Genomic DNA, 16,604 nt, shown 5'->3' with positions numbered 1-16,604 from the left:
TGATTGCGTGAACACAAAATCCATTGTATCACCATTTGGAAAATCGACACTAGCACGCAAAGGAGCCGAGAGATGTAGCATTCTTTTGGGATAAAACTTTTTCATTGTATTTTTTTTAAATGGCCGAGTCATCACCTCTCTCTCCTGGCTCAACATAGTTAAATATCTCGAGGCTAGCTGATCATTCCTATTAACCACAGAACGAGGGGCTATGATGGAAAGTAATAGAAGGAAACAGGAGAGAATAATATTCAGACTTACCTGGCGCTCATCATCGATGCGGTTCCAACCGCAGAGGTCCCGAGACGAGCATGAGGAAAACGCGGCTCTCGTCCACCAAGGCTGCCGAGACCCAGACCAGCACTTCGCTGAATTCCGTCGCCTTCTGACAAACAGACTGGTGGCCGCGGACAGTTTCAGCTCAGAAATACAGCTGTGGTCTAGCGGCGTGAAAGTGTTCGGAGTTTATATGCATACATACCACCTGGTAATGTTTTTCATGTGATTGGGGAAGCTGTAGTCACTTACAGAAGGTAAAATTAATGTGCTCCCCACCAATGGCGTAGGGATATAATTCTTGCTGGCTTCATAGCTACTGTGTTATTATTATTAGAGCAGAAATAATATGTTCATCACTTCCGTACTGTTTCCCGTTTGTGAACACTGCATTTCTAATGGTAATTTTATCCATTGAAGTTTGTTATTTCGTATTTAGATAAACCAAGTAAGCTACAAAATAGTGCTTGGGACAATGATGTATGGAAAGATTTAATAGCTCTTGTGACAGATTAGTTATGTTTTTATTCAAATTTTTCAGCTTTCTCTCAAGAGGAATTATATTCTGGAAGTTTCATCCTTCTGAATCTAAGCAATTGTAACTCAAGAACAAGGTCGTCAGATCCACGGTATACACCAGCTCTCCACATGGGTAGATTCCAGCATAATCAGTTAGGTAGGTTTAATTTGTCTCTTATTCAAATAGTAAACAGACACATTATATATATATATATATATATATATATATATATATATATATATATATATATATATATATATATATATATATATATATATATATATATATATATATATATATATATATATATATATATATATGTAAGTATGTAGGATAAATGACACGTGCAGTATATATATATATATATATATATATATATATATATATATATATATATATATATATATATATATATATATATATATATATATATATATATATATATATATATATATATATGGAGTAAGTATGTGATAAATGTGTGTGCAGTATATATATATATATATATATATATATATATATATATATATATATATATATATATATATATATATATATGTATGTATATGTATGTATATATGCACACACACACACACACACACATATATATATATATATATATATATATATATATATAATATATAATTGTGATTGTAATTTACTGATATCAATATTGAAAGGTTGATTCTTTAACCTGTGGAATAGTGATTATAAAGGTAAAAAAAACCTGGTATAATTTGGGTTGTAACAAGGCATGCAGAAGTCCAATCCCAGAGATAATGAAAATTCTTCTCGTTTTGACAATGCATAAGAGGACATATTGAAAATTGTACCCGCACTATGGTTAAAATGAGGAAGGAGAACACCAAAGTTTTGGAATTTTTTACTATAACAACGTTGGATACTAGTGAGATGGTTGGAAATGTTTTTTTTAAAAAGAATTTGAAAAATAATAAAATCGATAAAAGACAAGGTCTTCGAACATGATACAAATCTTGTACAATAGACAAATGTTTAATTGCATAAGCAGTGTTATGGCCCTATGATTTTACAGTAACCTTTATCACTTTTACCTTTATGCATGGGAAGTACTATTCCTTTCACATAGTTATTAGGAATCTTTCTCTTATCCACACTTACTTTGCACACACTGGTCAGGCACTCAACTGGACTTTCACCTCTGTACCGCATACTTCGTAGGTAATCCCATAAACTCCTGATGTCTTATCATTCTCCAGCTTCTTATTTATCCTCTTCATGTTCTCAACTGTCACTTCCATGAGGTTTTATCTTTCCCAAGCCTGGATAAATAGGGAAGGTTGGAGCCAGGAGGGTCATCTGTCCATGAGGTATTTGCCGAAATAGACTATGAAATGAGCTGGTCAAAAGGATCATTAAAAACAGCTACTCAACTAAGGATTAAGCTGAGAAGAAGAGGAAGTCACCTCCATGAGAGTGATCAAGTTTATACCACTTTCTCAACTCCTACATATTTCAGGTCCACTTCTCGTATACTTCGTATTCAACTAGTCATCATAATACATTCCATCAATGCAGAACTGTATTATCCCCTGACAACAACGCTGACCATACTTCATTTGTTCCAAGATCCACTTGATAATAAATATGATCTTATATTTACTTCCGTAAAAAATAACTTTTTTTGCCTTAAATTACTTGCTCTAATTTACCCAAGTATTTTCATTACTTGCCTCCAGTTTTTGCTCAGTTGCTTCTTAACTACTTTACTTAACCTCTGTTATCATCTGTAGTAGATTCTCCCTTTTGTCAGACAACAGCCACACACACTCTACCTTTGTTTCTTCAGTAAGTCTCTCATTTCCGTATCCCATTCGTACTGTTCTTATTCCCTTTTCCTACTGTTCCATACCCACAAGCACTGCCTGCTGACTCCATGCCCCTACCCTGGAACACTGCGTGAACTCTTATGCCCCTTCCACTGTCTTTAACCCTAGCTAAATGTCTTTTTATCATAACTGATCTCGGTAACTTTTCTTCCACACTAAACATCCTCAACACAATCCACATCACATGTTTTCTTATCAAGACATCAGACTTGCGAGTGCACCTGATCAGCGCCTCTCATTACTGTATCGGATTTTATGAAGCGTAGTGTAATAGGTCAGGTTTTTTTTTAATATTATCGTATACTACATACAATGTCCCCCTTCCCTCTAAAATTTCTCACAGAACGGTATCCTAACAATTATTGAAACATCCTTTTCCTTATATTAAACTCACGCTGCTATTTCCCTGATAAACCAACTGTTGGCTTCCTCTCAGCATGAATCTTGCAAAGAATACTACAGTAGAACCCCCGTCCCTTCCCCACACCTCTCATTTCTCTTTGTGTGCTTGTGTCTGCGTGTGTGTTTATGTTCAAAGTACCATAGGGGAGAAGTTAAGTGTACCTTAGTTTAACCAGACCACTGAGCTGATTAACAGCTCTCCTAGGGCTGGCCCGAAGGATTAGACTTATTTTACGTGGCTAAGAACCAACTGGTTACCTAGCAACGGGACCTACAGCTTATTGTGGAATCCGAACCACATTATACCGAAAAATGAATTTCTATCACCAGAAATAAATTCCTCTAATTCTTCATTGGCCGGCAGAAGAATCGAACGCAGGCTCAGCAAAGTGCTAGCCGAGAACGATATCGACCCGTCCAACGAGGAACTTACCATAGGGGAGAATGGAGCAGAACCAGTACAGACTGATTTTGTCTGTACTGTACAGACAATTTCAAAAGACCTGGTATATACATGTTACATATTCGTAATAACGTCTGTTTCGTCATCAGTTATTCGTAGCTGCATGTGCAAAATGCTCTAACTGCATGTGAGCCTCCAAGCTTTACTGCCGAACGCAGGTTTAGTTGGCAGGTTCGGTAGCCTCTCACAAAGCGTTCTCACAGCTATGTGCCCATATGTAACTCGCGTCGCCCACCTGTCAGTCTTGATCACTTGGGCGACCGATCCCTTGTAACCAATATTCAGCTCGCATGTCATATTAAGACTTCTGTTACACTCGTCTGATTTCCTCTCGCCCATATTATACACTCCATTACATTTCTCATCACTATTCAGTAAGGTTAATTCGTGCAAGTCTCTCAGGATCACTGGTGCTTTTGTATTTTCCATTTTTTCTTCTAATTCCTCATCAGTCTTCCTTTTCATTTCTCATGCTCTCATAGCTACCCCACGCCACAGTCCATGTATACAAACAGTATGCTTACTTCTTTTTTTCACATACCTTCTGTTATATATCCAATATTTCTTTGCATTTCGTACTTACTCCCGTACTTTTTCTAAGGCGCGTTCTACTGAATTAGCACTCTAAGTGGGTCCTGGCGCCATCAACACTCCACCTGTCTTTATGTTCCGCTATTGAAATTGATATTCTCTACCTTCTGCCGTGTCTCTGTTACGTTAAGTGGCTTGTTTTCATTGAGCTTGTTTTTCATTTCCACATATTTTTCCTTCGTCGATTTGTGTATTGGAAAGTCCTATTTTCCTTTCTGTGCTTTTGCTTACTTATCATGTGCTAGAATTTCCTTTCCTCTTCCGCCGTTTGTAGTGCACGTGCTCTTTCATTTTCTTGTTCCCCTGTGTTATTTTTCTTTTCCCTTTCTCTGTTCCAATCTCCACTGCCATCTGTACCTTTCCTTCCGTCTCTGATTCGCCATATTGACTTTCGCCCTGTATTACTGCAGCATTTTTACTCTGCTATTAGAAGCTCCTTATTTTTTTATGTACCAGCCCTTCAGCTGGTTTCGTTTGAGCCCTTCCTATGTTTTTTTTTATCTTTTTCTTATCTTTTATCTTGTCAAATCCATAGTTGTTCCTACCTTCCTCTTGACTGGATTTATTTCATTATCATCTTTGCATGATTTACAATTTCCCATTAATCATTTCCACTTTTTTTTGTCTTACTAGCGATGGTCTGAGCCTTTTGCTGTTATATTTCTCCTGTAGCCTGTAATTAGCATTTTTTCTCGTTCCACCTCTTTTATCCTGCTCATATTCTTATTTCACTCTGGTTTGCATCTTTACAGAACCACATCGCTCCTTCATGTTTTTACAAAGTAGCATAGAGCCCCTGCTCCCTGACACTTTTCTGTTGTACAAATAAGTGCCCAAGTCGCATTTGACAGCCTGTTGTTTTTTTTTTTTTTTTTTTTACGTTTGCTTCACAGCCTCCGCAGGTTTTGTTTCCTTTCGAATGACATTTTTTTTTCTACAAAACCGCTGCGCTCTGTTTTCTTCCCACAGTGAATAATGCTTTGTTTTTACCCTAACACTAATCTCGTTTCACCTTCACCAGAGCTTTATTATCTCTCTTGGTTTGATCGTTCCTACGTTTGTTAATCGTCGAGATTCGCTGCTGAACCCAGGTCCGACAGCTTATCATGGAACGACCTCCACTTACGTGCTTATGCGTCACTGGCATCACCTGAAATTGGGTCTCTGACGTACACCTGACCGACCAACCTGCAACAACATTTCCGCCTGCATGGCACGTCACTGAGATGAAAAGCCGTTAATGGACTAACTATAGAGTATACCTATGGCTCACTCTCTCTCTTGAGCTTCAAAAATCACAATAGCACCGTGGACCTAAGCATAGTTCTAAAAAGCAGAGTGGACCAAAGGATAGTTCTCACACAACCCCTTGGCGGCTTGCAGGCTAACTATGGTCGTGCCTATTGATATTGCAACGATCTTGCAAGAAATAAATATCATGGGATACCCACAGAAAAAGCAACAAACAAGGATGCTGTAAATCTCCACCTTAGCACTTCCTCGTCGACTGAACCATCTGTCTGCTTCAGGAGAGTACAGTAACATTTCCAGAATGGCCCAAACTCAACCAAAAGGGTGAATTATGCCCTTCAAGGCTATCCAAGATATCCTTTTCACCTTGTATCACAAACTGACTGGATGTACAAGGAGAGAAGATCGCGTAAGAGGACCTGCACAGGTTCTGAATAACAGCTCAGTACCAATGCCCGCTCGTGCATGACGGGCCTCAACTTGCTGAACACAGTAAGATGCGAGTCAGCTAAGCACCTACAATTTAGTAAATTCATTTTCTTTGTGTCCTCTTAGGAGGCGAGCCCTGTAAGTGCTCTGAGCTTTGCAGCTGAATCCAAGATTAACCACCAGGTTTAGCAGCCAATCATGCCAGGCGCTCATAGTCATGGATATCACATAAAATAGGGTCTCAGCTGTATACCCAACTGACCTACTTGTGTCAGATCTCCACTGGCATGGCATATCAAAAGTGAGCGTGATCCGGGGAATAAATCAGTTAACCCATGAACATCTGCGTTTACACTGAAAAAACTTTACACTCTCACGAGCATTTTCATTCAACATTTGCTTTTTGCTCCACTATTTTTTCTCACTTTAGGTGCTGAATTCGTCTTTGGTGACTTATCGTTGTTTGCTAGTGATGTATCTTGAGCCGACCTCATTGCCCTTAGCACACCTTTTTGCGTAGTGATTTCATTAGAACTCGGTGTTTTGCATCTCCTAAGTGTTTTTCTACTGATATTTCAAAAGTGGTAAATTCACTCATAAGCACGTTCCTGTATGATTCATCTTTTGGTATTCCAGTCAAACGGTCCCCTCATAGTTGCTGTTCGCTGCCCCACAAAAATGTTCTGCTAAGGATTGTCTTTCCTCCGTTGTTATGGACTCGTCTCTCCTTCCATTAATAATTCTGTGGGCTACCCTAAGTCACAGTCACTCCCTGAATACATGACTTACCAACATTATCAACTTGTTTGTCCGAATGTTCTATCTTATCTCATCTTGGTCTTTGTTTCATTTCATTATCTAGACTTGAGTGCTTTATGTAGCTCTTTTGTATTTAACCTAGTTATTCTATCAACTTTTTTGCTGAGTGCCTTTAATTTCAGCGTTTAGTGTGACAGTAATAAGTAAGTGATCATTGTCAACATCTGCGTGATCTATTTGGTTTCTGTGTATTCGGGGGTGTTCTTTTTTTCAAAGGGTGCGTCCAGTTACCAATTTTTGGCAGCACAAAACTACTGAATTGCACCACATTTTCATATAAAGCCTCTCCCAGGTCTTTTTTGCCCATTACATTCCGGTACCTTCATTTTTTCCACTAATATATAATTTCTATCACCAGTAACAATTCTCACTTCTCTTTATGGTATTTTCTCTATAAAACTATGCTTCTATATAAAATTCACCTTTTATTTCTTCAAAGAGTTCATTCTTTGGTGCATAGTATATTACAGTACCCATATTTCAGCATTTTGATTTTAGTCTTGCTAGCAGTAATCTGTCACCTTTTCTGCATCTCATATTAAGATCATTTCAGTCAGTTCCATCTGCACTTCCTGAACAGTCTCTCACTACCCATTCTCTTGCACTGATTCACAAACAGCTAAGATGTCCAATCCACATGTCTGGAATTCATTTTCTGCCTGTTCTATCTGTCCAATTTGATTCAGGGGTCTCACGTTCCAGTTACCTATTTTCAATTTATCCTAACTGTGTATAAAGCAGAAGATTCTTAACAACCTCATATGCCCAGGACTGGGAACTATTTCTAAATTGTCCTGTCTTTTTATGTGGCACATTCCATAGAGGATTCTCTGGTTAAATACACTAAAGGATTGCCATTTCCTTATAGCGTGCAGTTCATAGCCGACTAAGGCCAGTGATTCCTATTGTGCTCATCTGAGTAAAGCCACAGTTTTCGGTTGTGGTTGTAGCCTTTACCTTAAGAGGTGTTACAAGGCAGTGGGCTCATACCCTAATGCGGGTACTACCAGCTATATATAGGTGTCATATATATATATAGGCAGTGGGCTATATATATATAATATATATATATACCATATATATATATATATATATATATATATATATATATATATATATATATATATATATATATATATATATATATATATATATATATATATATATATATAATCATAAATACAAACTTAATATCGAAATTACTACCTCAGTATATCTATGTTGTCGCCGAAGGGAATTTATATTGATAAATTATGGGGACACGACCCGCGACGAAAGCCTATTCAGCGACTCCATTGACGTATTGAGCCATCAAGAGATGGCTCCGTCAACTAAAGTCGCTAGTCGCGGTTCGTGTCCCCACGATTCCAATTCATTTATCACTTATATAAATTCCCCTTCGGCGACAATTTCAACGGAGATTACCGGGTCTATATTTGTACTCATGATTGCGGTGTGATAAAACATATATATGTATATATATATATATATATATATATATATATATATATATATATATATATATATATATATATATATGTATATATATATATATATATATATATATGTATATGTATGTGTATGTATGTATATATACACATACAACATACATGTGTGTGTATGTATTACCAGGTCCACCCAGTAGTAGGCTTCGTGGATTAGGGTCTATAACTCAGGCTACTAAAATTCAAATCTTGTACCATCATTACCAGAGATCGTAATTACTCCTACGCAACACACGGCTCTCGTGCGCATACAAATTTATGTACCCATACCCACATAAGCACATGCATCTATATATCCACGTGTTTGTGTGTATAGGTACATAGATTTGTATGTGCACGAGAGGAGTGTTTCGTAGGAATAATTACGATCTTTGGTGAAAATGGTACGGAATTTTATATACAATAGAGACAGGAGTTTACTATCCTTCGCTGTCGCTCATTTGGGCATTCAGTTTAAAACACGAAAAAATTCCGATTGCAGTGAAATTCTGTGAAGAGATTGAGTGAACCACAAAACGTGGAGTTTTGCTCGTTCGTCAAAAATTTGCTAAGGTATGGATATTTTTATATTCACGTTCACGAATAGCATTAACTGAGGTGTTTTTGGGAATGCTCTTTTCACTCGAACGCTGTCGAGTTGCTTTTTTTTTTTTTTTAAACGAATACGCCACGATCATCAAATCTCAGACTAACAATCGCCAACGAATGGTTACGATAAGAAAGACAAAGAAATTTGCGCTCCTCAAGGAAAGGAAAGCAAAAGAGTGTTAAGATTGACATTTAATTTTAAAATAAAAGTAAGATGAAATGGGTTTCAAGGTGTGCGTTTCATCCTAACAAACTCGAAAAAGAAGAACAGTACGAATGAACCAGACGTATTGAGAACAGGGACAAATAAAAAAATAGAACATAAATTTTGTGCTAGATATACACTGGAATGGAAAAAATACTTCCCCAGGCATAAGATACTCGAACTGTTGTTAGAGATGTTTTTAGTCAACTTGATTCTTGAGTTCGGTATGGTCATCCGGTCTTGGATAAACATGTAAAAAAAAAAGAGAAAGATATTCGAAAATTTAATACAACTGGTCTTAAAAAGACAAACAAAAAAAAATTGAAAACAGGAACTTGTCAGAACAATCCTGAAAAACAAGGTGGTAAATCACGTAAAAATGACAACTAACAGGTGAATTCGAAGGTCGAGCCTTTGTACGTTCAATTCTCATTTGTGATTATGATTTTTGTAGGTGCAGTGAATACTTGTTTGTTCGAAGTAAAATCACCAAAGATGTCGAACACTTAAAATATGGTGTCTAGTCCGGCTAACTCAAGGTGAATACATCGTTTGTGAAAGAAATGTTACCTGGAGTGCTACGACGGCCGCGATATCTTAAACCCGGCGGCATTTTCTCCAGATGTAACCGAGTACTGGGACCTTTCCCTGAAAAAAGCGGGACGCCATATCTTGAAAACTAACCATAGAATTTTCTTGAAAATAATCTCAATGTTTCTCACACCCAAATTTATCATATCTTGGAAATTTTAACCTAACACGTCTAAATATAGTTATTATTATAATTGTTATCATTTATGTAGTTTCCTCATTCATTCAGACAACCAAGAAACAATTTCTATTTGTCGATTAAGCTTCAAACAGTATACTAATATGCAGGTAAAAAAATTACAAAGAGAGAGAGAGAGAGAGAGAGAGGGAGTATTCTTAACACTCTCCCACACTGCCTCTCTATATCAGTTCAGTCACGAGATTTTCTAGGCGCATGTATACCACATGCAGCTTGTTTTTCGTTACTTTTCAACCTTATCACCTAACTGTTTCATGGAAAACCCCTAATCCGTATATACATACTCTTCCTCATCATATCTACAATGCTAATCCTTATTCATTTTATTGTCTGTTTTACATTCTCGGTCAAAATCCTATGGCATGCTCCTTCACCTTTTCTAGCTTCCAGCAGCTTATTTCCACTATTTGCCTCTTACTTATAGGCTTAAGCTGCGTTCTCCTTTTCCTGTGTATCATTTCCTTAAGTGCATTCTTTTTTTTTTTTTAGACCCCTCTGTGACTTTCTTATCTATGTTTTTTTTATTCTTTATTTCCTGTAGCAAAGATCGCCGACTTCTGCGGATTGATGCCGTCAGTAAAATCTCTTAATACTTCTAAAATGTGACAGTTGCTTACATCTGTCTCGACGCTTTCCTTCTCGTTAATAAAAAGATTTTGTCATCCACGCGTGGCGAGGCTACTGTCTGGCGTTCCTTATCAGCGTTGTCGTTTCTCAGCCGTATATTGTTCTCGCTCCGCTGTTGCTGTCGAACATTCTCTAGTCCCAATGTTGTCTCCTGCCTGACATTTATCTCTTTATTATTTCTTTGTTTCCCCTGTCGGAGTGTTAATCATTGCGCTACCTTTTCATTTCATGTTGAATACAAGCTGCTGTGTCCCGCTGATCATTTTTCTCCATTTAATTTGCCCTTTGATTTTATGGGTCATTGCTCTCACGCTTTTTTTATTATTTCGTTGCTAACTGTTCCCTGTCCCTGCGATTAATCCTCCTCTGGATTTTAGTGTTTCATTTAGTCGTCAAAACTTTGTTAGATGTCAGTTCAAGTCATTTCTTCTGGTTGTTTTTCTTCTTTAGTATTCGACCCTTCCAGTCTAAATCATTCTGAACTATTTTTTTCACATTCCCATTAACGAGAAGGAAAGCGTAGAGACGGATGTAAGCAACTGTCACATTTTATATGTATTAAGAGATTTTACTGACGGCGTCAATCCGCAGAAGTCGGCGATCTTTGCTACAGGAAATAAAGAATAAAAACGATATAAATAAGAAAGTCACAGAGCGGTCTAAAAAGACGCATAGAAACTGTAAAGGAGAAGAAGCACTCAAGGAAACGATACATAGGAAAATAGTGGAAATAAGCTGCTGGAAGCTAGAGAAGATGATGAAGGCGTGTGCCGTAGGATTTTGACCGAGAATGTAAAACGGACAGAAAAGATGAACAAGGATTTACATCGCAGATACAATGAGGAAGAGTATGTATATACGAATTAGGGGTTTCTCATGAAACAATTATGTGATAATGTCGAAAAGTAACGAAAAACAAGCTGTATGTGGTAAAGGTGATGTCAAAATTTTCAATCATTTCCCTGCCTTGTTTTTCTTCATAGAAGAATGATTTTCTGTCATATATTATCATTGTTCCCAGTAGTTTGCTGCACCGGCACGTGTGCTATAATTGCAGAGAAGACCAGTGAACAAAAACTGTATTTTTCTCGCTCGTTTATCCTTGTCCTGACAGTGTTGCCGACCCATCATCAATGACAGCATGAGATTCTACAGGTTGCCTTCCGTCAAAAGACACCCACACATTCAGCCAAATATTTTGGTCACGTAAACCCGGAAATAACTATTTATTAGACTATCCGACTGTGAGAGGGACATCTGTCGAGTATATGTTACATATGTTGGTGGTCTCCTACACCCACGCACCGTACACACACATGTGTAGGTACACAGATGGTCGGTTAGTTTTGAATGTACACGTATAGCGCATACATGAATATACGCATATGACCAGTGGATGACATTTACATGGCGGGAAGCTTCCGTGAGACCTGCTTTAAGAAATATCTCAAAGCTTAGTTTATATAAACCGCATAATTTACTGAGTAAAGCATGTGCCTATATACAGTACATACATATATTTCCGTTGAAATCAGTGGCGTTTCTCGTAATGATTCTTCTGGATAAGATTTTATAATCATCTGTAGATATCTTCTTTCCTTCCGGTAAACTCGTCGACAGCCGTCTCTTCGCCTTGCGACAATTTCTTAAGGACTGGAATAACAACAGAGGATCTTTCCTAGATAGACCCCCCCAAGGGTTTTAACCTGGTATGTATCAACCTTTGCGGCGTGTTCAGTAGCCTACAAGGCCGTTGGGGATGACCGTGAAAACATAAACAAAAGACTAAATATCATAAAGATAATGACCCCCAAGAAATATTAGTCCTAGATAACGACACGCGAAAACCCGGGGGGGGTCACTATCTAGGAAAGATTCACAACAGAAACTGGGGGTCGTTTTATTCACGAGATGCGGACGTTTAAGCTGAAATAGAGAATGATGATTACAAAGAGAAAACAACAAAATCTAAGCAGAATGAACACACTGAAAGAGTGCAAATGGAGACAGTGTCATTATAAGATGAAGCGCTGTTTCTGAAAGGGACGAGGCCAGTGTCAAGGACGAAAGTAGACGAAGACAAAGAATCTATCAACCTCAAGCAGAATATTCAAGAAGCAGACGCACTCTGACCACTGCACCTCGATGAGAGAGACCAAGTGGAAGGGCCAATCCACAGAATGTGGAATGACGCTTAATGTGGTAATAGATTTACACTAGGTTTTCGTTCAAGTTTCCGCAAGTTGTATCATTTCATTTCTCTCTCTCTCTCTCTCTCTCTCTCTCTCTCTCTCTCTCTCTCTCTCTCTCGGAAACTGTCATTGTAGGTTGTGGAATGACGCTTAAACGAGGGCAGGGATTTTCACTTGGCTTCTGTTAAAGCTTCCGCAAGTTGTATAGTTTCCTAGCTCTCTCTCTCCCTCTTACACTCACTGGGACACGCGTGCGCACTCCACGAGTTTCTTTTTCTTTGACTAATTAATCTGACTTCCGCAGTGGGTAAGGGCCAAATGCTAGGCGCACCGACTCCGTCCTATTGTATTTCTCACATGACTTCCCGGAGTCTTTGTTGCCCGATTAGAGTATATTACGAATTAGCACATGGACAACGATAGTTCCGTCAGCCTATTAATTTTTCCGTGGCAAAGTATGCCTTGCTATGGATTCGGTTCGGCTTGAATCGGCATGAGTCCTATGGACAAATTACGGTTAGAAGAAACCGAACGTGGCGTCGCTATTGAAGTCATGCCTTCCTTTTATCTTCTTATGGGAAGTCCATGACTTTTTCGTAAATGTTTGTTCAAGTAAAGTACAAGGAAGTGTTCACTGGCGAACGGAATCCGCTGCAAAACAAACGTGATTTTAATTAATGATCTAACTTTATTTTTTTAGATTAACAATGCATAAAGGGTTCTGGCTGCGTCGTTTGATGAGCAAAAACCTTGCTGTTCACCCGCTAATTCATGATGTCACTGCGCAGAACTAAAGGTAGTAGAAATATATTGTCACGTTAAGTGATGGTTTTGCGGGAACTGCTGGTTCCCGCTCGTTCCCTTTGTGGATTGCTGCCTCCTTACCTTCAAGTTTTTGTTTTGTTTTGATGTTTTCGTCAGTGAGCTGCCGTTTTTCTTGCTTCAGTCGGGTCTGGTAGGGCAGCGGTAGTGGCAGCAGCAGCAGGCAGTTTTTGAGTCGACGTTGGTCGAGTTTTTGAGCAGCAAATTGGAGCACGCCTACGAAGTGGAGCACGTCGTAGAGGTGGAGTGTGACCATGAGTAGTCGTGTGACCACGAGCTGCTCATCTTTGATGACAGCGTGAGGCTGTCCTGACGTCTCCATCGGGGTATTCTGGTTGGTGGGTTTTTGTCCCTGTTACGCAGCTGAGGGCTGTCTTGGTGCCCTGATGGAGGACTTATGTTTGGTTTTTTTCTCGTTCTGCCTGCTGTTGTTTTATTTGCCTTTTATTTAAATTTTAAGCTACCTTTTGTTTAGAACGTTAATCGTTTGTTTAACTTTATTTTGTTTAGTGCTGCCTCTTGGTTTTTTTATGATTATGGTTTTATCTTTTTACCAGACCTGTCTCACTTGTAAATATTTGTAAAAATAAATTAATATTAAGCTCATTTTATTGTTTTTGTTGTTTTCCCCTCCTTTGTTTGTTGCATCTGCCGTCAGTCATGACAGCCCCGTCCTGAGTATGTTAAAGAACCTGCATAACGACCCACTCGGGTCGTTACATATATCAATCAATGCTCCTGCGCTCTTCACTGGAAAAGAAAAATATTGTTAAATGAAAACACGAAAGTACGGCTCTCTCTCTCTCTCTCTCTCTCTCTCTCTCTCTCTCTCTCTCTCTCTCTCTCTCTCTCTCTCTCTCTCTCACATTCAACCCGTCCCTCAATCAAACATGATTTTTGTGATGACCAGTAAAAGGGAAAACAACCTCTTTGATAAATATGCAGATGATATCATATATTTCGTTTATAATTGTTTGCATATCCATACATCATACTGCATTCTTTGGTTATCTATTTGAGGTTGAAAATAGATTTTTTTTTGTGAATAGGTAATGTAATATGTTACTGTGCGGGGGATGTGAATACAATAATGGAATGCAGGTAATGTCATAACAATTCCTTGAATGAACGTAAAACGTTCATAATCATTCGATAGGGGCGTACTATAATATAGATAGCTTCACTGAATGCCAGAGACTGCCGTAAAATATACGATAGCTGTAAACATCTTTAAAATACATTGTACAGTCTAAAAAATGTTATTTAAAAAAAGATAAAAAAAAGGGGCATAGCAACACAAAGTCAGCTCTGAAACATAAGCCTCGGCTCGCCAAGGTTTCAGAGTGCGGAGAGTTATTTGATGTTTGAACCTGTTTTGCCGGCCGGCTCCTCTGAAAATAATTGACAGCCCTTGGTATCGAGGAGGAAAGTCGAAGCGTGTCCGAGCCTAATATGGTCAGATGCCGGTTCAGTTTCAAAAGGCTTGCAAGCCTTTAAATAGTTAGGATGCCTCCACGCTACAGTAAAACATTTCATAAAACACGTCGGCAATTTATCGCATACATATCCCAAACAAGTAAGTCGTTGACTTGTGTTCAACCTGTTTGCGATGTGTATGTCTATGACATGTTTTTCTGTTGTGTGAACGCACCCTCGATCCCCCTCCCGGTCTGCAGGTGCCTTTCTAAAACCTAAGGTAAGGGACTTCGAACGATTTCACCTTTAAAATGATAAGTGCCAGCTGTCTGATTACTGAGCGGCTTAAAAACACAATAATGTTCCCTTTGAATACGGGTGTCTGTGAGAGGAGAAGCCAAATGCTTCCTGTGAAGAAGAGTGACACAGTGGACCGACAGGTAGCATCTGTGAAGGCCTATCGGGTGATCTTGAATGCAAAACTAACACTAAAGTTGATCGTCAAATTAAATTGAATGTCATACCTTTTCTGGAGCCTTCACTGTTATTTTTACTCTTCTCCTTGTCCCTTTTCCTCTTTTTTTTTTTTTTTATCTAACAGAAGCCTGTTTCACTTAGTCATTTTGCTCTTGAAGGGTAAGCAGCATATGTAAGCTTTAACCATTATCATTTTACACACTTATTGAACAAAAGTTCCATGTTCTGGTTATCTCTAGAAAAGAGATATGACCTTCGGTGGTCAAGACGAATCAGATGCTTGAAAGGTTTCTTCCACTACGAATTGCAAAAAAATGGATCAGTACCTAGAATATTCAGCATCTTGCAGGGTTAAGGTGTGACGATCGTTTAAGACTTTACCTTGTTTGAAAGCATTTTCTTTATATATTGGCAACTATTGGTAAAGTTATACTAAGCAAAAATCTTTCTGGATAACTCTTCATAATTTCAGGCAATTAGGCTATTTTAAGATACTCTGAAAGTAAACGAATTATGTGTGTAGGATTCATTAAAAATTCCATGAACAAAAAAGATGTAAATCGTAATTAACAGTAAGTTCAGTCACAACAACGAAGTATAAGACATCACTTAAACGGGACGCCTGAAACGTGAATGTACAATGAAGCGGAAGAGCATCTCGTCTGTGGTACAACACCAGATGAGAAGCTTGTGGCATTCATATAATTTTCACTGTAGATGTAGAGTCTGACTCTATACTGTAGTATCAGATACTAAACCATAGTCAAACCATTCCATCGTAGCGATGCTTCGTTGTCAGACCTGTATCAGATCCTCTCCTCATTAAGGCCATTCTTTTCGGGACTTGAACTCATCGCTTCTCAAAACCTTACCTCTTCGGCCAGCAACTCTCTTCCTCTCTCATTCATTTTTTATCTTGTCGAACTTCTGCTTGGTTTTCGTCCTTCAGAAAATGAGTGTGCATTCGTTTGTATGCCTTTACAAATGGTTAGTTATGAGAAACGATAAATGGAAGCAAATAATGCGACAATGCTTGCAGAAGGGCTTCAAGCAGGCAATTCAGTAGAACTCTTTGCGTGTGCTCTTTCTGTGAAATTGTACATTATTATTTATTTATTATATATATCAGTATTCTTATCTCTTATGTTTTAATGTATGTTCCTTTGTTTTGAAATATAGAGCACTTTACAATTTTCCAAAATAGATTTCATGGTGAATTTCTGAACGTTATTTACCATAATATACAAAAACAAAATTTTATAAAGAAAGATGAATAATTGTGTGTGAGAGAGAGAGAGAGAGAGAGAGAGAGAGAGAGAGAGAGAGAGAGAGAGAGAGAGAGAGAGAGAGAGAGAACATTAAC

At 38.2% G+C, this 16,604-nt stretch overlaps 1 protein-coding gene across 2 annotated transcripts in view; it reads left to right on the top strand.

The window, feature by feature from the left end:
* The window catches only part of Gcat (Glycine C-acetyltransferase), a 98,136-nt gene that overhangs the window by 43,847 nt on the left and 37,685 nt on the right, over positions 1-16,604 (top strand). For both annotated transcript variants that reach the window (XM_067096005.1, XM_067096003.1), the window contains exon 3: positions 818-952. In XM_067096005.1, coding sequence (XP_066952106.1) covers positions 818-952 — 135 coding nt within the window. The remainder of the gene's footprint in view (positions 1-817; positions 953-16,604) is intronic.

This window comes from Macrobrachium rosenbergii, chromosome 52, assembly GCF_040412425.1.
Source record: "Macrobrachium rosenbergii isolate ZJJX-2024 chromosome 52, ASM4041242v1, whole genome shotgun sequence".
NCBI classification, from domain to species: domain Eukaryota; kingdom Metazoa; phylum Arthropoda; class Malacostraca; order Decapoda; family Palaemonidae; genus Macrobrachium; species Macrobrachium rosenbergii.
The sequence above is the reverse complement of the archived record's forward strand: the minus strand, read 5'-3'. Positions and strand labels throughout refer to the sequence as shown.